This window comes from Arvicanthis niloticus, chromosome 4, assembly GCF_011762505.2.
Source record: "Arvicanthis niloticus isolate mArvNil1 chromosome 4, mArvNil1.pat.X, whole genome shotgun sequence".
Lineage (NCBI taxonomy): Eukaryota > Metazoa > Chordata > Mammalia > Rodentia > Muridae > Arvicanthis > Arvicanthis niloticus.
This window is the reverse complement of record NC_047661.1, coordinates 100,057,979-100,081,547: the sequence shown is the minus strand read 5'-3', so window position 1 is coordinate 100,081,547 and position 23,569 is coordinate 100,057,979. Positions and strand designations below refer to the sequence as shown.

At 45.8% G+C, this 23,569-nt stretch overlaps 1 protein-coding gene across 2 annotated transcripts in view; it reads right to left on the bottom strand.

Annotated features, from left to right (window-relative positions):
- Bcar3 (BCAR3 adaptor protein, NSP family member) overlaps positions 1-22,952 on the bottom strand; it is a 110,024-nt gene extending 87,072 nt beyond the window's left edge. Inside the window, exons 1-2 of one of the 2 annotated variants that reach the window (XM_034500529.2) lie at positions 22,508-22,952; positions 15,841-16,168 (exon numbers count right to left, since the gene is read on the bottom strand). In XM_034500529.2, the coding sequence (XP_034356420.1) occupies positions 15,841-16,157 (317 nt within the window). In that variant the 5' untranslated portion in view covers positions 16,158-16,168; positions 22,508-22,952. The remainder of the gene's footprint in view (positions 1-15,840; positions 16,169-22,507) is intronic. The other variant, XM_034500528.2, reaches the window with a different exon arrangement.
- Positions 22,953-23,569: the final 617 nt, after the last annotated feature.

Genomic DNA, 23,569 nt, shown 5'->3' with positions numbered 1-23,569 from the left:
AAACACGGTGTAGCAGCTCAGGAACACCAAACAAATGTGCAGGGGGCAAACCAGAGTGCTAAAACAGACCCGAGAAGAAAGGGAACACCCCACTCCCACAACCGTCTGAAACCCAGAATTAGTGGCTCAATACCTCCCAGCAAGATTTCTCTGGACTAGACAGCTTTTTCTACGTAGCCAGCTCTGCCAAACTGAATGATTTCTTCTTTGAAAATTATAAAAACTCCCCAAGGGACTTGACAAAGAAGATGCTATGACTTTGATAGCAAAAGCAAAGTCAGTAAAGGGGAAAAATGTTAAATTTAACACATTGTACAGGAAAAAAATGTATGCAAAATATTGATAGACCAAAGACACAAGTGAATGAAAAAATACAGTCAAGTTAGATTTGCTTCAGGGGTATTGTCAATTTAATAAGAGATGGTCTAATGATACAACTTACCACATTCATGTACTGAATAATTTGGGGCATCCAACTGATTGGGAATATACTTTAAAAAATCATCTTTGCATGAGGTAAGATATTTAAACAACAAATATCTGATGGAAAGTTTCCATGAGGAAGCATCAGTCTTACTTATAAAGTATGGGAAGCATTAATCCGTCAATCATCCCATCAACCAATCAGAAACAAGGAAAAGACACTGCCAGTTACTGCTTCATCTGCCATTGTCTTGCAGGTCTTAGAGGCTATAGCTAAATAAGCAAAAGAAATAAAGGTATAAGACATGGCAAAGGGCGACTCAAGCAGTCACAATTCACAAAAGATGTTAGGATATGAATGGGAAATGTCCAGCCACGGGCTCATGATTTGCATCCTGGGAGGTTGTGGAACTTTTAAGTGATGGGACCTGGCTGGCAGACATAGTATCTAGAGGCAGCCTTTGAAGGTCATACCTCCTTGGCATCATGGTGTGAAAATACAAGAGCCACAGGCTCTCACTGTTCTGAGTGCTGGGTCATGCTTCCCCCACCCTGGTGGACTGACCCTGTCTGAAGCCATGAGACAATAATAACCTTTTCCCCTTTGAGGTATTGGTCAAATACTTTATGACAATTATGAAGAAAGTGCGACATTACTGTCTGCACAGAACACAAAGGAAATCTTGGAAGTAGGGGGCAAGGATCTACACATTAAAGTACTACATGAAATCTTAGAATTAAAACTTCCTGAGGGCAGGAACCAGGTTTATAAACCCAGGATAGAGTCCTTGCCTTGTGGGTGGTTTATTGATCACAAAAATTAACTCATTCCTAGAACACTGGGTTAGATTGTAATACAAGAAGACTTAAGTGTAGCCAGTAGGCTGAGTCTATTCACCTAAACTCGTGGGCCCCAAAAGGATCCTTCAGACCTGGGATCCACCAAATACTTTCCCACCCAACCCCTGCACCAGGGTATGTCACAAAAATCAGGGAAAAGACCCAACAACTAGGACAAAGCTTGCTTTCCAGTGGCTACCTGCTGGCCTCTGCACCTCAGAAATTAGAGTCTCTTGTTCTCCACCATGACGTTCCACTGACCTCTCAGAATCTCACCTGGGAAGAAGAGGGTGGGCGAAAGGAAGAGACAGCAACAGACTATAAGCCTGCCAATCTTCCTTCCACTGTAATAGAATCGTACGTTGCATGTAACCATATAGCATATTCCATTATAACATTCAATTAGATGAGATTAACGTATAGAAAAGCCCATTGTCTTCTTTTCTATTTTATTAGATGCTATCTGAGATCCCGAGTTCCTGTTCATCCTGCCGGCCTTATCTCTTTACAACTCCAATAAAAACAAATTCTCTGAACCTATTTCTCCATCTTCTTGTTTTAAATTAATGTATTTACTTTACATCCTGACCAGTTTCCTCTCCCTCCTTTCCTCCCAGTTCTCCCTCACCCCATCCACTCCTCTTCCTTTTCTCTTCAGAAAAGGGGAGGCCTCCCATGGCTATCAACCAGCCTTGGCTTATCAGGTTGCCGCAGGACTAGGTGCACCCTCTCCTACTGAGGAGAGAAGAGGAAGCCCAGAGGAGAGAAAGAGTCCCAAAGGCAGGCAACAGAGTCAGAGATAATCCTGCTTCCCCAATTAGGAGTCTCGCATGAGGACCAAGCTACACAACAGCTACATATATGTGGAGAGTTTAGGTCAGCTCCATGCATGCTCCCTTGGCTGATGGTTCAGTCTCTGTGGGCTCCTATGGACCCAGGGTAGTTGATTCTGTCAGTTTTCTTGTGGTGTCCTTGACCCCTCTGGCTCCTACAATCCTTCCTCCCCCTCTTCCGCAGGACTCCCCAAGTACCACCTAATCTTTGGCTGTGGGTCTCTGCATCTGTTTCCATCAGTTGCTGGGTGATGACAGTTCTGCTAGGCTCCTGTCTGCAAGCACAGCAGAGTATGTGTCCCCACTTTTGTGACTGTCTTTTCCTATGCCGTGTCACAACTACAATTCAAAGAATTGGTAACATCTCAGTTCACTTTCCTCATGAAGTATGAGTTTTTTAATCTTTTAAATGTATTTATTCCATGTATGTAAGTGTTCGTCACTTCATGTATGTATACGCACTGCGTGCAAGCTTGGTACCCATAGAGCATCAAGTGCTCTGTGGTGTCTTAAGTGAGCATCAGATTCCCTGGAACAGGAGTTACAAATGGTTCTATGACACCATGTGGGTGCTGGGAATCAAACCTGTGTCCTCTAGAAGATCAGCGAGAGCTATTAAGCCATCCCTCCAGCCCCAAGTCGTGAAGCTTTAAGAATAACTTAATGTGCACTGTGTGCCCTGTCTCTCTTACTGAACTATGAAAACACGGAGCACAGACTCCGTGCTCCCCCGTCTTTTCGTCTCTAGGGCAGGACTGCTCAATAAATATTGGTTTGTTGTAGGAGTGTGTATGTGTGTGTCCTGCACTGTGCAGAAGACCTAGACCCCAACCCTTCTCTTTCACCACACTCAGTGGGTTCACCAAGGGAAAGAGAACATCCAATAAAAGTGTTCATGGACGAAGGAGCATATTCCTTAGATCACTGAGCCACCACAGGCCTGGGACTGGGGTGTGATGGCCTCAGACAGCTCCTCCAGCAATAGAATATCCATCCCAAGTTCAAAGAATTGCCTCCCTCCCCACACCACAGACCAGATGCTTCTGAAGTGACTTGACAGGCTGCTCCTACTGAGCTCCATCTATGGGCATCTTTGAAATGCCAGGGAGGACGTTAACTGGGGCGATAACCTGGAGGACAGAGTTTACCAAGGGATAATTTCCATCTGTTGACTGGGAAAATAAGGAGAAACAGGTGTTTCACAGAGGGCAGCGCTGCCTATGAGGATGTACACTTGTGATCCCAGCATTTGGGAGGCTGGGAGGGGAGAATCATGAGTTCAAAGTCAACTTGGGACTGTACAGCACCTCTCTCAACAAAAGAACAAAATCCTGACCTGGTGAGGGAGGTAATGACAACCTGCAGGAAACATTAGCTGTGCCCAGACTAACAAGGTATTTTTTTTCTATTTTATTCTTCTGATACTCAGATTAATTATACTGAGAAATAATGATGGTACCAGGAAACATTATCTGAACTGGCCTTTGCAAACTTCAGAACGGATGCAGCTGTTGGCACGAGGACTGGTTTACAGAGATATCTTTGCCACATCAACTTGCAAAACAAATGAGAAGAGACTCTCTCTTCTCTATCACGGCACGCTTACTCCTGGTGCTGCTGTGTGCAACACCAGCTGTTGATGGGACTCAAGTGAGGACGTTTTAATATTCTCATCGTGTTAACACATGACACCAGAATTACCTTGTAACCAATACCAGAGAAGGTAAGGTCTATTCCTTAAAGATTAAATCAACATGTCTCCCCAGCAGAAAGGCCTGAAAGCTCCAGGGTGAAGGAATCATCTTGCATTTCTGAGGTCAGAGTTAAAACCATCCACCATATGTGATCTGGGCAGCCCCGTGTGACAACCTCCCTTGGTCTGAATACTGAGCTTCAATTTGCCCCTAAAAATCACAGTAATGTTCTTTGACAGCCGTGACATGCCAGTGACTCATTCTGAGGCCACAGTGACCCAACTCCTAGGATATTGTTCAGGGCAAGCAGTTAATCTGAACCCTATATTTTTATTTTGTAATTAATTAATGTTTTTGGACTTCCAGTGTAAGCCTTTGTCTTTCCCTACACAGTTTTTGCTAATTAAATGTGGTATGTTGTTTCAGAATATGAACATGATTCTTTGTGTCTCACATCTGTCGTTGGACATCCTTCTTATGCCTCCAAAATTTGTCAGGCACCCAGGTGACTGCTAGGCCAATGTTACTGTCTAGATGACTTTTTTTGAATTGATGGAAATGGGGCTGAGTACATAGCATCACATACCGTCATGGAGCCGGACGCTCTCCCTGTAACAATGGCACCAATGGCTGGCATTTGCATACATGCCTTTTCAATATACCCATACACTTTTGTCCCAGTAGGCATAAAGCAGCCCTGCTGACATTATTAAAAGGAAGTCCCACCGGGCAGTGTTGGCGCACTTGGGATTCCAGCACTTGGGAGGCAGAGGCAGGTGAATTTCTGAGTTCGAGGCCAGCCTGGTCTACAGAGTGAGTTCCAGGACAGCCAGGGCTACATAGAGAAACCCTGTCTCAAGAAAACAAAAAACAAAAAACAAAAAACAAAAAACAAAAACAAAAAAAAATTCCCTGAGACATACGTGCATCTCCAACTTGTCACACCCCAGACATTAAGTCTTCAGTCTCATATCTACCCAGCACCATCTCCCCTGCCCCTCAAGGAAAATCTACCAACAAAGCCAGGTACTCTCCCTTCTTTCTTTCCCACTTCCCCCTCTCAGCTGCCAGGGCCACAGCTGGAATGTGCCTTTCCCTCCCCCACCTTATGAAAACCTCAGCACAGTTTGTATACTAATTTTAACTCCCACCTTCTTTAATAAGACAAATAATAATAATAATAATAATAATAATAATAATAATAATAATAGTAATAATATCCACTGGTTTTTTTCCTGCAATTTTTTGTCATCCCAATATTCCCTGCAGTGACAGTGCTTGTGTGGTGGCCTCAGCTCTTATGCTGTGTCCTTGATCCCTGGGACCCTTTATTATTCTGGCCTCATCAACTCCAGGTAGCCTTCTGCCTTTACATTTCCACCCCCTCTTCCAATCAGAGCAGTTATTTCCTGTACCCACCCTGCAAGTAAGCAGAACAGAAGCCAACTATTTGGCCTTTGCCTGTCTCTGTCTGTCTGTCTGTCTGTCTGTCTGTCTGTCTCCCTCTCTCTCTCCCCCCCCCACCTCCCTCTCTGTGTTCTTATTGTTCCAAACATCACTTCTGAGAGCTCCTTTGTTGCCCGTGGCCTTTTTCACAGCCCCACTTGCTCCGCACTCCAACCGGTGACACCTCTGCTATGGTCCTTCGTTGTATGGCCTGACCTTTCCTAGGATCCAGGTCCAAGGTTGGGATGCCACAGCCTAAGTGGTAGCACGGAAGAGGCAGGCCCATAGGGAAAAGTTACCTATTAAATACTGTCTCCATACCATGTTGGGGTGTGTTTGTGTGATACCTGGACAGATGTTAGGGTCAGAGATCGGAAGGATTGAGTGACACAAAGGGCTTCTAATTTGTAGGAAGTTAGGTTGGCCAGCAACAAAGATGGAGAGAACGGCACTGGGAAAATCAGATGGATCAAGAGCAGTATCTTTTGCTTTATGACCTATGAACTCCTTAGGACAAAGTCCTGGCCTCTCTATGGACCTCCAGTCCCTGGCCAAAGCCTGACACTTGGTGGGTCAATGAGCTATGAAGGAAAACATGAAGGGAGTCTAGTTATCTGGTTTCTGGTTTCTCTCTCTCTCTCTCTCTCTGTGTGTGTGTGTGTGTGTGTGTGTGTGTGTGTGTGTGTGTGTGTTGGGGGGGGCACAATCCTTTAAACCAGTATATGCTGGCTGGAAGTGACCTTCTATACAGACCCTTAGATGGAAGAGACACCTGGAAGATCACGGGCCTCTCCTCCCTCTCTGGGCCAGAGGTCTTTTATTTTAGTTTCACTAAACAGTCTCCTGTGTTGAGCCTGAATCCATGGGACCATGCTTACCATCACTTTCTACCTTGAGAATCTTTCTTTTTATAGTCCAGAGAGGCATGGGGACATGTCCCTCCTTGGAAGGACAGGGGGACTGGATATTTCTAAGACTGTTTCATTCTCTCAAAGAGCCAATTTCTACTTAAGTCAGCTCATCAGAAAATGTAGCAATGCCTGAATAAGAAAACACCAGCTCCAACAACCATCTGTGTTTCTTGTGTCCTCCGCTACAGTGAACTGACACCGGAATCCAAGACCGATACTAAGCAGGTACTGGTTGATAAACCACCAAGCTGGGGTTAGCTTGTGCCCAGCAGAACCCCAGTGAGAGCATTAAGCTAAAGGCCACTGCTGAAATTTTAAACTGGAGGTCTCCAGACTGAATAGAGTAAGAACAAAAACAAAATGAAACAAGAAAGAAAAGAAAAAAAACGTATCAAGGCCAGTATGTCTCTTGGCAGACACACAAGGCCTGGCACTGGGGACTGGTCAGGCTATCAAAGCTCAAACACAGCACCTTTGATGAAAGCAGCGGCTTCGTCTGGCTAGTATCTATCTGTTCTCCCTCCCTGTCCCATTCGCCCTGCCCCCCTCCTTCCCTCTTCCCCACACCCTTCTAAAAGAGTATGTTTGCAGAAGTTTCCTCCTTAAGTAACCCAAAGGCAGAATAAAAGTGTTAAAATTTTTAATTAATGTCAAGGCCTCTCAGAAAAAGAGTTCCATCTAAGCAGATATAGACCTGCCTTCTAGAGTAGATGACCATTCTCAAGGGGACTGCCCTTTGAGTCCTTGGAAAAGCAGCTGTCACTCTTCCTGCCAAAGCCTGACCGCCAACACAGGCACATCTAGCCTTTTGACAGTTCATCACGATACTGTCAGTTACCAAACAATCTAGTTATCAAAACAAACAGTCATCATGCTTTTAAGTAAGTGTATGATTTTATATTGGGTCATAATCAGGACTGATCTTGGCTATAGCATGGACAGACACATCTGGATCATCTGGGATGGTCAGTTTGAATAGCTAGGGCCACTGAACACTCACTGAGATACAGACACAGGTCCACAGGTGCGGTGGCCCCTGGAAGTATGTCTGCTTTAACTGAATAAAAATAGTGTACTTTATTTTATCAAAAGCTTATTAAGATTGAATCTTGAGCCAGGCGTGATAGTTCACACCTCTGACCGCAGCAGAGGCAGGGACAGGCAGATCTCTGTGAGTTTGAGGCCAGCCTGAGCTACACACCAAATTCCAGGACCGCCAGAGCTACATAATAGAAAAAAAAAATTCATCTTTTCCTATTAATTTTTTTTCTTAAAAGGGGGAGGTGTGTCTTCCTTTGAAATGCCCTCTCCAGATCCTCATTGATTTGTCTGTCCACACACTCAGCTTCCTTTGCTGATCCCAGGATTGGATCCCAGGGCCTACCCTCTCTATGAGGTCTTTTCCTTGGTGACAGTATCTACTTTTGTGGCTTTAATTTCAATTCAGTGTGGACATTTTTAGACTACACCTTTCTCCACCGCTCCAGATTCATAATGCCAACTGCCTGTCTAATGAGAAAGTTCACCGTCTTAGTGTCTTTGATATGGCACACTCCAAACAGAAGTTTCCATTCTCAGAGATCAGCCACTGCCTTCCCAAAAGAAAAGCACCCAAACAAAATGAGGATCCTTCCCTCCTATGTCTCCTATGTCAGAGTAATGAGCCCATTCCCCACCCCAACCCTCCACTGCCAAAGCCATACCTGTCTATTCTTCCCCCACCTCATTCAGCCCTCAGTACACCTGCCAGACTCTACACAAAAGAATGTGTTTTGTTTGTTTGTTCATTTTAGATAAAAATGTTACTATCTAACCCAGACTGGCTTTAAAGTTAGGATCCTCCTGCCTCAGCCTCCCAAGGGCTGGGATTACCAAGTATACCAGCTCACCAGACTTTAAACTGTATCTTGAATCCACCCTCTTTGTCTCCTTTATTATTCAAGAGTAAAAACCACCTCCTGTCCCCTCCCAATCCTCTTCCCCATATAAGTCAGGCCTCCACAGATGGGATGGGCCACGGCAGAAGGGGGTGGGCAGGCGGCTTCTACAACCCTACTCTGATCCTGTTATGCCTTTCAAAAGTTCCCCTCTGCAAGCAGACGAAATCTAAACTCTTTAGCTAAGGTCTAGCAGTGATGTCCAGTGAAAATAACCCGTGAATCACATAGGTAATTGAAAGTTTCCTAATAGTGAAGCTAAAAAAAAAAAAACCAAAAACAAACAAACAAAAAAACCCAACAGGTAGAATTGATTTTAGTAGTATTTTTATTTAGCCCATTTCAAAGATGTTACCTTTCATTCAATACATGGTAACATAAAAACTACAAGGGAAATATTTTATGTTTTCTTTAAGTTCTTAACCTCTAAGTGTTCCCTCCCTAGAGAAGCTGTCACCTCCCCACCCCATCTCAGCCAGGATCCTCTGATGGAATACACCTGATATGACTTCCTTCTGTGCTTCTCTCATATCAATGCATTTGTCCCAGGACCCCTAAACTGGGTGTTCCCTAAGACAGGGCCACATCTATTTCATTCTCCACTGAGCACTGGTCCCCAACCCAATACCTCTAATAACCAGCTTAATAAATCTGCACGGACCAGTGAACAGCAGACTAACATTAACCACAAGAACCATCATGCAGGTGCTGCTTCAGTCCACTGGGGAAAGCCAGGCCTTGTTTAGGTACGAATGCAATGGTATGTTCTCATTCTACCACCCTGTATGGCTGTTATACCCTCAAACAGGGAGTATTGGCTGAGGCATGTTGCTGTAAGGCCGACCTAGATAATGGAATCCTGGCAGACACCATCAGTACGTGGGAAACTTTCTCCCACTATAGCTGCAGGCAAGGGACATGATCTCTGGTTACACCAGGGGATTAGGAGCCTCCCTGCTCTGCCTTCCAGGAGGAAGGAAGGAAATTAACCAGCCTGAGCCCCTCCTCCTCCAGAGTGGTTTGAGCTACCCAATAAGAATGTGGAAATTCAGAAGAGTAAAATCGTGTTCCCCATATCACAAGGCTGCCAGGTCTGGGTGCTAGAATCTATGTGAAGATCCCTGGCAGCTTTGATAGTCGGGGTAACATGAACTTCCCCGTGATCCTGAGGGTCAGGTGTCCCAGGAGAGCTGAGCAGCCAAGGAATTGACTTCTAGTGACTAGATGAGAGCTAAGAGCACCTGTGACCTACTCAAGGCAGGTGCCCAGTGGGCTTTCACAGGGCTTCCCTGTGAAAGCTAGTGAAAGCTAGCCGGCTATGTTTAGGGACATATTTGGGGACCAATTAACCATCACAGCATGCCGCAGGGTGGATTCATTTCAAACCAATTTCATAATTTAAAATTTTGTCCAGTCACATGGCTAATACATGGCAAAGTAGGGATCTGAGCAGAGGCCTCTGGTTCATCTCTGTTAGGGGTTATTCTGACTACAAGAGTCACTCTGATTTGGTATCTATTTGCAGGGGAATCTGGAACTATAGATCTCACAAGCTAGAAGGTTCCTGAGTCCTCCACAGGTTACATATATAAGTGTGACCCTTCAACAAGGCATTGTCTTTAAGGCCACCTAAAGAGAGAGAGAGAGCTTGATATTCTACTACCAGTTATATAGGCTAGACTGGGTAATGACTGTTACAACTTGCAGAATGGCTGTGACCCTACCCAGTCCAGGTCCCTGGAAGACAATTTTTTACCCCCAGTGGACAAGAGCAACTAGGAATTCTCTGGTGTGCATATCCTGGCCAGGCTGGGATGGCTGGCAGATTCACTAGCATAGCTGTGGGTCTATTTACAGTGTGCCTTAGCAGACGCTGTGGGAGATAAACGACTAAGATTAAAGCCTGATCCTTTCCCAAGTAGCTTGGGTGAGGCTGGAGACAGCCCGAGTTAGAGCAGGTCTGCCTTGGGGGAGGGGGTGAGACCTAGGAAGCCCCACTAGACAAGGACTGCATTGTGTCACTCTCTGGATATTTTCTTGGTTGTAGTTTACAATCAGTTAAAAAAAAAAAAAAAATCCTGTCCTTTTTCCCAGAACAGCTGGGAATGCACAGATGCCAGCCCCTCAGTTTCTTGTCAGGACAAAATTTAGGATGACCATCAGGCAGCTGGTAGACCTCCAGCAGTTCATTCTCGGGTCTCCTTCAAGATAGACGCCTATCAGATAGGGGACCAGGCTCACCTCTGACCCAGCTGCTCCTAGCCTCAGCACACCAGGGACCACCAGAGCCAGGCCATGCATCACTTCTGGGATATCAGTAGCCCACCACAACAGCTGCATTGACCCATGTCAAGGAGGCACCTCCAGATGTTAGTAAAACTCCACCCACTGGCCATTCTTCTCTAGAGACATTCTTATGCTCAGTGCTGTTACCTAGTCATCGAATCAAAGGACTTTTTAAAAAAAAAAAATAGCATCTATTAATCTACTAAATATATTTTTTTAAAACTCAAAAGCCAACTTTTTCCTCTGTATATGGAAAGCAAGCAACCTGCAGGCGTGACATGCATGAGCTACAGACACCTGTATGTGGCCCCTTGCACTGAAGATTATCTTTGAAACTTCTGGTTATCTTTGAAAGGAAAGGCTGGCTTACGGCATGTCTGGAGCAGCATCTTGCTTTATGGAGGAGAAAGCCATAGTTGGAGAATATTTCAGATGAAGGCACTGACAGCCCAAGTCAGGTGTTTGAAATGATTTTCAGAGAAAAATCTGCATGGATCCTGGGCTTGATCCCCCAACCTCCACCTCTCTAAAGAGCTATGCAGTAGCAGTGGGTTAACCAGGGCCTGGGAGAGCAAGCTGGTTTTTACCAGGAATAATGGTGCAGATTTTGCCGCCACTGTCAGTGACAACACTTGTGCCGAGTCAGTCACAAGCCTTCATGCAAACTCATGAAACCCCACATTGTCCCACCACATGTGTCCACAGCACAGGATGGGGAAGGAATTAGTCCCCCACAGCTGTTCCCAGGAATGCAGGCCTCCACATACCCACAGGCAGGAAAAGGGCCCATGCCCTGATCTCTAAGCTATCCTGGCATCACAGACATCCCCACAGGAAGGCTGCTCTCAGCACAAGGAGAGTTCTAGATCCAAACACAAATCCATCCATGAAGACAAATGAATCAAGGGGACAGCAACCTAATGACGCTAATGTCAAAGGAAATCCTGTCTGCAGGCCTCTTGGAGAAGCCTGGCTGTGCATCTGGAACAAAGGCTCCCCTGTGACATCAAGCAGCAGGCTTAAGGACTCTCTGGCTTCTGGCTTTGGCCACTTTTCAAAACCACAAGTACATCCAAGGGCAGCCAAGACAACAAGAAAGCTAAGAGATATGGTCTAGGAAAGAGAAGAGCAATTTCCTTTTCCAGGCTGGCCTTCTGACTCTTGGCAACTGAGGCTCTATTCTCCTCAAAGCTGATGTCTGAGGTGCTAAGGTGTTAGATGGGAGACTCCCTTTTTTCATTCAAGCAGACAGTTCATGGGTGCCAATAGCTGCACAGGTGTCATGGAGGCTATGGAGCACAGTGTCTGGAGAATGGCCAGCAAGCACCATCCCATCTCCCCAAACACAGTTATTCACTAAGGCATATGCTTAGGTGCTTCAGTAGATCTCAAGCCATTACCCCAACTGATGACGATGATTATGATGATGATGGTGGTGGTGGTGGTGGTGATGACAGTGATGTTGAGGAGGAGGGGAAGAAGAAGAGAAAGAGGAGGAAGACATTTGCCATGCCTTATTCAGGGTTTTGATGTTCCAATAAGAATATGGATAAATGCTTTAAGATAATTTTTGTTTTTGGTATTTCAACACAGGGTTTCTCTGTGTAGCCCTGGCTGTCTTGGAACTCACTCTGTAGACCAGGCTGGCCTCAAACTCATAGATCCACCTGCTATACCACCAAGTCCTTTAAGATATTTTAAAGCTGTAAAATTTAAGAGCTGTAAATAAAACCCTTATTCATAAAAGGGAGACTATGAGATATGTAGATATGTCAGCTAAGAACTGTAAACTTGTGGGTCTCAAGGGAGACTCTGTCTACTTTGTTCAAGGCCTCTCATGGGACAGCTGTTCAATTCATTTTCAATTACAGTTCAATGATTAATGAGCTAAGCATGCTCGCTGTAAAAATGGCAAATCTGCAACAATTCAGAATACAGTTGTCCCTTTATCTCCCACCAGTGTTTGAAGTTGCAGCTAGTACTGGATCCCGTTTATGCTGTTTGGTCCTAGGCACACAGCTTTGGTAAAGTATATTTGTAAATCAGGCATAGTAAGAGAGTAACAGCAATATTAAATTATAACAAGCATAATCATATCTTGGCAACTTCAACATACAACTTTTTTTTTTTTTTATCAAAAACATCCGATCCTCACTTTTAAGACGCTCTTTAGAGCTGCTCTTTGTCATATCAGAATTGCCAAGATCTCTACTCTTATGTTCTGGCGCCATTATGAAGTCAAGCGATGGCTACCTGAACACAAACACTGCCATACCATAACAGTCAAAATGGCTTCTAAGAGACTAACCCTGGGGGGAAAGGAAGGCTACCATATACAGTTTGGGTATACTACATCAGGACATGATTCTTGTCCTGAGTGGGATAGACCAGAACATAGTGAGGTTTCTTCATGCCACTCAATGGTTCACACTGACCATTCATGAATTATTTCTAGAATGTTCCATGTAATATTTTAGCTAACAGCTGGTAGTGGGTAACTGAAACTCCAGAAAGCAAAAGTTCAGATAAAGGATTTACAAGACACAGAGGCACTAGAATGGATCGCTGCCTTCTATGTGTAGGTGGGGTACCCCGGAACAGGTAGTCTAGGAGGTCCTCGAGGACCTGCCATTGCCATGTCAACAACACATGTGAGGAGACAGAAAGTTGTCATACTCTGCATCTGGCCAGGTTACTGTGAACTGAAATGAACAGTGGGTGGCGGGTGTTTGCCTAAGCTCCCTTCCACTCCAAGCTGAATCCACCGCAGGAGCACTGCCCTCACTGTGCAGCTCCAAGTGTTCTCTCCAGCACTTGGGTTCTCACTGCTGCTCTTCAGCTCCAACCTCTCCTGTACTCCGGCTGCTAGAGTATCTTCAACATTGGACACTCAATAGGACTGGGGAGAATTTTCCTACTGAAACCCTGGGGCCTATAAAAATCAATATACTTTAATGAAAATCTTTCTTCATATCATGGTTTATTTCAGAAATGAACTGAAATAAACCAGATAGTTCATTATCTTCCTGGAATTTTTTAAAAGAAGAAAAATAAATCGTGTATTCGAACTCTTAAAAATCGAGGGTGTTTGTTTGTTTGTTTGTTTTGTTCTGTTTGGTTTGGTTTTTTTTTTTTTTTTTTTTTTTGAGAAAACATATTGGAAGATGAATCTGTTGATAATGAGTCTAAACTGGTCAGTCTTCATGAGCCTCTGGCACACCACCTACAGCCTTCCCGCTCTGTGTGATTTGTGCAGGATATGCATTTGGTACTTCTCGTATTTATCTTAAATGAGTTTTTTGAGTGAAGAGAAAAATGAATTTGGATTAGGCTGTGAACAGTAAACAAGCCCTAGGTCAGCAGGGCTTGTTCACTCTTCTGCAGCCAGGACTTCACACGGAGGCCTCGAACCCACCCTCTGATAGGATCTCTTCCAGAGCTCTGACCTCTGTCCAAGTCAAGTTTCCAATAAAAGAGCTTTGACCTCCCTGCAGTTAGCAGTTTGGATTGTGGGTGTTTATGAAGAATTTCCTGGAGATAGGAGGAGATTCCACTCCTCTCTCCAGCCCAGCAGCCCCGCTCTACAGTCCTCCCCTGTGTGCTCCTCCCCTGTGTGTGCTGGTCAGGGAGGACCTCACGGCTTTAAGGTGTGGCTCTGAACTGTCTGTGTCTGGTACCCAGTCGATACCTAGCTCAAGAGATTAGTTAAGAAAACATGCTACCCAGTAAGAGCCAGTTTATCTGCATCTTGCAGCCTGACACTGATTGGTGCTTGCTTCTGGCAATCATCTTCTTCACCCTTGCCTACTGGATGCCAATGACACCATAGTAACAAAAAGCATCTCCCTCCCTCAACTCTGTATCTGTTCCTTTCAGCAGCAGGCTTCCTGAAGGCTCGTTATGCTAGGAAGCTACACATCTGGATTTGCCAGAGGTGGTCCACGGCTTTCCAGTCCCCAGGATAAGCATCTGAGATCTGACATTAGAAATACTTCAGGATTCTCTAAGTGCTGTCCGTGGGACTATCTGGGTTTCACCTGTTTCCCTCTTAGTTAATTACTGTGAAACTAAAATCGATGCTTCACTGTCGTCTGTTGAACTCCCCTGCCCCCAATTAGCCTGCTGTCCACTTCTCAACCCACTCCAGTTATAGGCCACACTAGCTTTCTTTAGGGTGTGCAAACACAGCAAACTTGCTCTCAGCTCCAGCTCTTTGATTTTTGGAGAACCTAGATTCATTAAGTAGTCATCTTAGATCCAAAATGATCACCTCTTTAAAGACGTTTACAATACAAAGCAATAACTGCCCATGCCCATAGGAGCCAGCATGTCAACCTAGTTCTTCTACAGTGTTTAGTATTCAGTTTTCTTACTTAATTATTTGTATCTGATCGCTCACTGAAATGCAGTTCAGAAAAGGAGTTGCTTCCGATGCAAAAGGACGAAAGGAGATTGCTGTAATACTTTGGCTGCTAGAGTATTTTCAATGCTGGGCCAACCCTTTAAAGTACTCAATAGGACTGGGGGGAATTTTCCTACTGAAACCCTGGGGCCTAAAAAAATCAATTTATTTTAATAAACATAGGTTCAATATATAGATAGAAGCAAAAAGTGACCCAGGATCAGAGTAGTTTTATTTGCTATAGGATGAGGGCAGAATCCGCCCTGTGCTTTACCTGATATCATCACATGCTGCTGATCTACAGGAAAAAGAGCACAGTTCCCAAACTGGCTCTAAGAAGCAGAAGCCAATCACAGCCTAGCCATGTTGTACCCAGCAGCATTTACAGCTGCGAGGCCTACTTACCCCGAGCCCTGGCCTTCAGCATGGGGAAATCAATTCTCCCCCAGCAATGTCATGAAGCTGATTTGGTAATGCAGCCACACAAGAATTTTATTTCGGCATATTGACAACTAAAGGAAATATGAATCCTAACTTATATATGCCTTGGCATCACTACAGAACTAAATGGATATAGTTCAGAACTCAATACTATGATTATTTTTTTAATGTGTTTTCTTTGAAGGGTCTTATTGCAGCAAGTTAGATTTTTAAACCTCAAATATTAGATAAGAAATTATATGCTGTTGTTACAGTTTAAATCAGAATCCTTATCCTTAAAAGGCACAAGTGAGAATATGTTTAGATAAGTTTATTAGAAAATGAGACTTTCGGCTCCCTTCACTAATACTAAAGGAGGGAAGAGAGGGAGAAAGAAAGGCAGAGTAGGACTGGCTGGGTCAGCTGGTGAGGTGCTGGGATGGCTTTACAGAGGCCATGCTAATCTTGGGCTACGGATGCAGTTCAGTGGCTGAGCACTGACCTCACGTATGCAAAGCCCTGGGGTCCTCGACACCAGAAGGATGGACAGAAGGAAGAAAGGGAGGTGGAACTCACATAGCTTCATATACACTGAACATAAGGCTCTTGAGGAAGACGATGTTTCACTCAGGGAATGACAGGAGTTACCTGAAGGTGAAGCTTTCCCCTTTCCAGTCCTGCAGTGGGTTTTCCTGGATGATGTCCTGGGTCAGAGGTGAGCTCTGTCGTGGGGACTTGGAGTGAGGGAGGGTACCCATGTGACTGGCACTGTCACAGGACCGTATGGGAGGAGGGCCTTTTTTCTTCCGTGGAAGAGTGCCGTGTATGGACACGTCTTGATAGGCATCTGTGCGATGCTCAGCAAGAGGGGACTTGCTGCTCAAGAGGTCCATGGACGAGGCCAAGGGGAACTGGTGATTCACAGGCATGTTTCTGGGAAGGCTTGCAAATTTTCCCGCAGCCATGATTCTTGACTCTGAGGAGAAATAAGAGAGGGAAGGGCAAAGGTAAGACAGATACAAGAAACTGGAAATAGCCATGAGACATCAAAAGGTAAATACTGTCTAAAGGCATCACTAGTGGAACCTCGTATGAATGGAGAGTTTCAGTTTCTCTCTCTCTTTCTCTCTCTCTCTCTTTCTCTGTGTGTGTGTGTCTCTGTCTCTGTCTCTCTCCTTTAAGATTATGAAGAAATTCAGTTAGATGGCAGCAAATCCAAATAGGTGAACACAATCCCAGGTTGTTAGAGGCATGGGAGCCACTTTATCATTCCCGATGGAGAGGACACAATTAAGGGGGAAAGACTGTTATCGACGGCAATAAACACCAAGAAAAATACTGTAAATTGTCAGATGATTGCTACACTGATCCACCACCCAGCGAATGATGAAAACGGTCAGAGATGATTGGAATTCTTTAGCTGCTGGAATTTCTGCAGTGCCAGACCAAAACTGTGCTACCCACAATGATAGGCCAGCCTTTCTGGCAAAGGCTTGAGGCTTATAAATAAATCGCTGTACTCTAATTAACCAAGGCAGGGTCAGGGGTCGGGAGTGGCCCTACTCTCCATGCATTAGCAAGCCCGGTTGCACCAGGAAACCATCAGGTGGTGACACCCTGTAGACGATTTCCAAAAAGAGACTGGAGCCTGCCAGCCAGCAGCAGAGGTAAGCAATGCCCACAGGTACATGTAAAGTCAGGGAAGAAGAAAAAGGTTAGGGAGAAAGAACAAGAAAGTGGGGGCATGGACACAGAAAAAGAGGAAAATGGCCAGAGAGGTAGCAGCAGCAGCTCCAACAACTGTTCCCCGGGGATGGCTGGCAGTCATCTGCCCAGAACAATGCTTACGCTCCAAACTAAACTATGGTTTGACCCAAGCCAAATTATACAAGACCCATCAAGGTCAACATACACACCAAACAGGAGCCCTAGATTTTTTCTTTTTCTTTTTCTTTTTTTTTTTTTTTTTTTTTTGTAACAGCAATTCCCTGGATGCAGCCCTACATTGCCTACGACATCCAGCTAGGGTCTGTACATCACCATGGAACAGCTGAAATCCACAGCCTGTTCTCAAGCTCACCACTGCAATGATCAGGGGAAAAGAGCTTGAAGGGATGGCACCCTGCAGAGCTGGCTCTACTCAGCCACTGTGGATTTGGCTTAATCAGCACTCTGTACGCTCACAGAGGTGGGATAAAGAGTTTGTAAGGGAAACATACTTTGTATGCGAAGCCACACAATCTACTGCTACACGAATCACAGAGTCGTGTACTATGAAGAGTGCTGGGAACTGGGTAGAATATAATCAAGAATATAGTCCTAACCCTGACCTCCGCTCTTTGCCAGCCTTGATAATTCAGAAGCTTGTCTGCTGCACGTGAGACCACACAGAAAGCTTGGTTCACAAGGGATGTAGAAAAACAGCATGGTGAGTCCTGGGAGGGGCCCTCCCGTCCGTCCTGGCCAGCTCCTGGCACTCTGTCAGCACTTACTCAATGTTAATCATTGTTATTTAAAAAAAAAAAAAAATCAAAATTTCCTAGCCCTCTACCTGACCACCAGTGACATAAACCAACTAGCAGTCCCCAACCCCACTCTTACCCACCACCCATCCACACAGCTGTGAACTGCCTCTGTTTAAGCTGTTGTCGCCCTCCTTCCTCACTGACAGGCCTGCACCATCTCAAAGAAACTGGCAGGGAGAGGCACAGCATAGACCATGAGTGCCACGCAAAACATCTTCATGTGTAAAGGCCATGCTGTTGATCAAGTCCATTTCCATGAGCCCAAAGGAGCAAAAGTGACGTTAACCCCAGTAACTTCGGCTTCTCCGCACATCCAAGACTGAGCTGGAGTTGAGTTTGAGGTTACAGTCATAAAACTCTAACATGCCCTCTCGCATACCCTGAATCTCAACTCTTTCTCTGACAACAAAGTCTATTGAAGTTTTTTCTTTTCCTATTTTAAATTTGACATTAACATTTAAGTACACTGGATATGAGATGTAGAAACCTCCAACCTAGAACTCATAAATAGCAACCCCCATGTTGGAAGGAACCATGGTTAACTTTGACTGAAGTACTCCTAGAGACTGGAAAGAAGACAGGAGACAAATAAATATTGAATGTATCGGGAAAAGCCCTCTAAGAGGACAGTGGAACACCAAAGCCATAAAGGTATGGAGGCATCCCCACACTCTGAGCACATTTCAGGCCATGGCTTGTGGCTCGAGAAGTTGAGAATTGTTTCCTGAAAGATCTACAGCTTAGGACAAGGCCAAGGAGTCTTAAAGGCTCTGCCAAAGTGTCTGGATTTGTCTGGTGAGTACCGGCAAAGACCTGTACGAGAGGGATCTGCTCTGTAACTTGGTAGGTAGCTCTGGTAATTCTAGAAAAGGAAGCCAGGGGCATCACTGGGACAGATGGCAGTAAACCATGAAGAACTTCGACCTCAGGAAGTAGCCAAGAGAAAGGACAGGACAGAGTGTAGAGTCAGAGGCTCAAGGTCCCAAGTTGGAAGGAAGGAAGGAAGGAAGGAAGGAAGGAAGGAAGGAAGAAAGGAAGGAAGGAAGGAAGGGAAAGAGGAAGCAAGCAAGCCAGCAAGCAAGCAAGCCATGGCCATAGCCATGGGAAGACAGTATGATGCTATACACAAGAGGTTTCAGAAGAGATCCATGTAGGAGGAAGATAAACTCACCAACTGGAACTGTGTGTGAGGTCCCAGGAGACAGCTCAGTGTAGACAGAGGTTAGAGTCCAGTATGTGAGACATGGTTCCAGAAGGAGCCATCAACAAAAAGGGCCTAGGCCAGAATACTTAGTAGTACCGCCTTTGATAGCGGGTGTGAAAGTATCTCCCTCACTACCAAGAACCATCAACAAAACATGAACTGTGTCTCCACCTCTCACCATGGCTGCCTCAATCCTGTTGTACCTAAGGAGAGAATAAGTTCTGAAAACACAAAAACCCATGGCTCAGCCTGGTTGTGTGTAAGAATCCTATAGGGATTATTTAGTGTGGCTCAACCACAGCCCTGATGCTAAAATCAGAATCTCTGTGGGTAGGGCAGGGCACCAGCATTTTTTAAAAGCTCTGTGGCACTGCCCAGTCTGGACTCAGGATTGAGAAGACAGCATTGGGGATTCTCTTGGGTAGAGGACATCTTTCACTTAAATTGTCTACCTGGGTAACAGAATCAAATGGTGTAAGCCCACAAATATGGCGGACACTGTACTAGGTCTTCAAAACAAAAACAAACAATATGAGGTGATCTAGACCTTACCAGGTTAATATTTTATAGAGGAAGTTTACAGTAAGAGTAAATTTCGGGGGACTGGAGGGATGGCTCAGTAATTAAGAGCACTGGCTGCTCTTCCAGAAGACTTGGGTTCAATTCCCAGCACCCACATGGCAGCTCATGACTGTCTGTAACTCCAGTCCCAGAGGATCTGACACCTTCATACAGACATACATGAGGGCAAAAAGACCATTATGCACATACAGTTTTTTAAAAAAAATAATAATTATTTTTTAGAAAAAGAGTAAATGCTGATAGTACAATTTCACTTTCCCCATTCAGAGGAATCATGTCCATTCACTTTATGAAGCTATCATAAGGCTCTGCTCTCAAGAAGCCTGATTTGAGGCTCAGCAAGGCCAACAAAACCATGTAAACACAACAATAAACCAGGCAACACCCAAAGAATCCAAAACAGAACAAGACAGAGTGAGATGCTAAAAGATGGCTGGAGAAAGAGATAACTTTATGATACGCTGGTCTGGGAGGGTCTCTCTGAAGAGCTTACAACGACATGAGATCTGAGTGGGGAAACGATAAGGGACCAGGCAAGGGAAGATCTGAAGGCAGTTCCAGGCAGGGGAAGGATTCCAGTGCAACCAATGCAAAAGCCAGGGAGTGAGTGGCTACAACTGCCCAGCGCGCTTTATTCTTCACTTGCAGATGTCTCTGTGCCAAGGCCACTTGTCCTACACACTTCTATGTACCATTTGATCTTTGAGAAAAAAAAAATGGTATGGCTCAGAACTCAGGGTCCTGGAGCCAGTATTTACTGCTTCCAGCCTCTACCCTGCCTCTGCTGCAGAAGCTATGAGGGCTGGGACAAGTCACACCACACTCTAACAGTCAGTGGGTCATTCGTGAAAGATGTTAACAATCCTATCTTCAAGGATTGGTGTGGAAATTAAATGAAGTCCCTGCCACACAGCAAGCAAGAGCATCTCCGCCAACCATGCAAGAGCCATGTCTGCATAGATTATTTACTATGTCCCCACTGAAGTGGGGAGGTTCAAAAAAAAAAAAAACCTCTGCAGCTAGGGAGGCTGAGGAGGAAGAAGTTTCAACCTACAACAGATGTAAACACACCAAGCCCAGAGGACACAGACACAAAAGGGCACAGACTCCAAGTAAACCATACTTGTGCTTTCAAACAAACACCAGTGAAGACTTTGACCATCCACCTCTACTGCCAGATCTGAAATACATACAAAGGTCAGATGGACCATTGATAGGAAATTTTGAGAGTCTGGAGCTCTGAGAGCGTGAGTGACTGAGCCTCACGACAAACTCCAGCAGCCTTGCCGCCTGCCTTCCTAGTTAGTGGCTAAGCTTTGAAAAGTTTATGACCTCTGTCCAACTCACTCATTCCACAGAGATGGCCAAAACAATACTCAAAACCTGATGACCTTGCAAGCTGAGGCAGAGATAGACTGGCCTACTTGCTTCAATTTTTCTCTTGTTTTCTGAAATGGGATATTTTCAAATTATACTTACACATGGTAATCGGATGGAAGGGCCGTAAGAACTTGTATATTTCAGACTGGAAATGTCACTACCTCAGCTGCCCTTACCTTGGCCATGACAGAGAATTTGCAATTCAAATCTGTAGTTCTATCATCTTCTTTGCAAAGTCAGACAGTAAGGGCAGATGGAACTATTCCACAGATAAAATTGGCTTATCCACTTAGAACTTGTGTTTGGCTTTAGGAATCGAGGGTATCCTTTTGTTTTTGAAGTAACCTTATGAAGTCTAGCCAACCGATTGAAGTATGAATAATTCTTCCATGGATTGTATTACAAGCAATACAATGAAGGATTTACGGGTCAAGGTTCTTAAGATTAGTACCCATCTGACAAAGCAGTTCTTTATCAATAGGAACTGAAATCTTGGTTACTCATCTTGGAAATGTCAGGCTTTTTAACAGCACTTGTGAGTGAGTCGTTGTTTGGCACGGTAAACTGTTTTCTTTATACTGGGGAGGCTTCCTGGCACACTCACTGGTGGGCAAACGGCTTAGCCAGTGGGCTTCCCGGTGACTGAGAGGCCCCTTCCCACTCGGCCATACAGAGCTCCCTTCAGGATCTCCACCCGAGAGAACACAGAATTAGATAATCAGCTTTCAAACTGACCTTCCCTGGGCCAATGCGCTCGCCATAGAGAGGTCTGTGGAACCTTGGGAGATAAGAGTCAAGGTTTAAAAGACTCTGAACTCAGGGCTCTACTTTCCATCCCTAACTGCTGTAGGGGGGTGGGGGGACGAAAAACAAATACTAGACTCAGGCTACTCCCCTTTTCACCTTACCTCAAACTAAAACCTTCGTCCTGCCACACAGGACTTTGCCACCTGCCCTCCTAAGAGTGTCTACACCTGATTAAAGTTTTTGTGTGGCCTTAGACCAAGCGAGTAAAGGAAGATGGGCTGCGACCCGTCCCTCCCTCCTTTTGCCTTCCCCCCTCCGACTCAGGGGAAACACACAACCAACTATTCATTCTTTCTCAACAAAGGGAAGGCAAGGGGAGGGAGATGTTGTCAACAGTTACTGGGCAGGCTCCTTCACTTTCTTTGCGAACTTCCCAAGAGATTAGTGGAGAAAGCCTCGGGCTTCCAGCAGAGGCCTCTGGGCCATTTCGTCTCCCCAGCTTAGATCAGCCTCGGGCAAAACGGGACTGGACTAGCTGGGGAGGGGGTGGTGGTCCGGAGGGGTCCAAGAAGCCAGCGCCCGAGAAGATACCGCCCCGGAGCCCAAGAGTTGGAGGAGATGCTGGAGGCACATCACCACGCTCCACTCCCGGGAGTCCCGGGATCCGAGGACCCCCGAGGGCACAAGTCTCATCCTCCCACCCCCACTTTGGCCATCCCCACTCCCACGCCTAGTCTGCGAGGGTTCCGAGGGTACAAACACACGCGGGCTGCGCTCTTCCCCATGCCTAACTTTTCTCTAAAGAACTTCTCCGTCCCGTCTCAGTATGACGGAGGGAGCCCAGGATCCTGAGCAGGAAAGCACGGAGCACACTCACCTCCCCGCGCCGCGCTCGGGGTCCGGGGTTGCGGTTCAGCGCCGGGCTGCCCGCACCGCACGGCAGCTGCTCCGGGAGCTCGGGCGGCTCATGGTCCGCGGGCGTCCGCCGAGAGGCCGGTGCGGCTGGCCGGTGCGCACTGCTGTCCCTCCCGTTCCGGCTGCTGCCTGGCCCGGCGGCGGCAGGCTCCGCTCTGAGCCGGCGGCGCGCTCTCTGGCCCTCAACTGGTGATTTGCGGCTTCGCGGCCCCACCCCGCCCAGCCGATTCGCTGGGCTGAGCCGAACCCCGGCGACATTTACATTCGGTGACCTCCTCTGGCTCTCCGCGGCCCGGATTTAAGAGTTTTGACTCGCCCCCTTATCTCCCCCAAGAGGCTAGACTTCAAGTGTAGCTCAGCCTCTTCCTTACTGAACCTCACTCAACCGGACAGCCTCGCCTAATCCGCTCCTCCTCTTTCCCGGCGTTATTTAATTACGCAGCAGATCCGCCGCTCTGCAGACACCTGGCTGGCTTTCAATTTAAAAGGCTTTGATGGGACAAAGACCGAGGTAACCTCAGCCAACGAGCCAGGGAACAGGCTAATCACCCTCACACAAGTGGGTGGACGTGCTCGCAGTACTAGATGGCTTCGTGCGCATACACATGCTAGCAGTTATCAAAACCTAGTTATAAAGTCTCCTCTGCACTATCTGGTGGCTTGGTTTATGTCAAAGATTGCCGCGGTACATCAGGGGAGGGGGCTGAGGGGCAGGAGGACAGGGACAGTACACAGTCCAGTAAATGATATTAGGTCATGGAGTCCTGATGCCTGCCCCACACCACATCCTAAATCAAATCCTGGCAGACTTCAGATCTAAATATGAAAGGTAAAACGGTAACACTAAAAGTATCAAACAAAATCAAAAAGCAAAACCACACAACAAACAAACAAAAAAAACTAAAAAAGCGCTGTAAAGATTCCTTAAATACAAGAAGCACTAACTCCAAAGGAAACCCGCTCACTGACATAACTGACATCAAGAACTCCTATACCTGAATGAAAACGCAAAGCACAGGCAAAC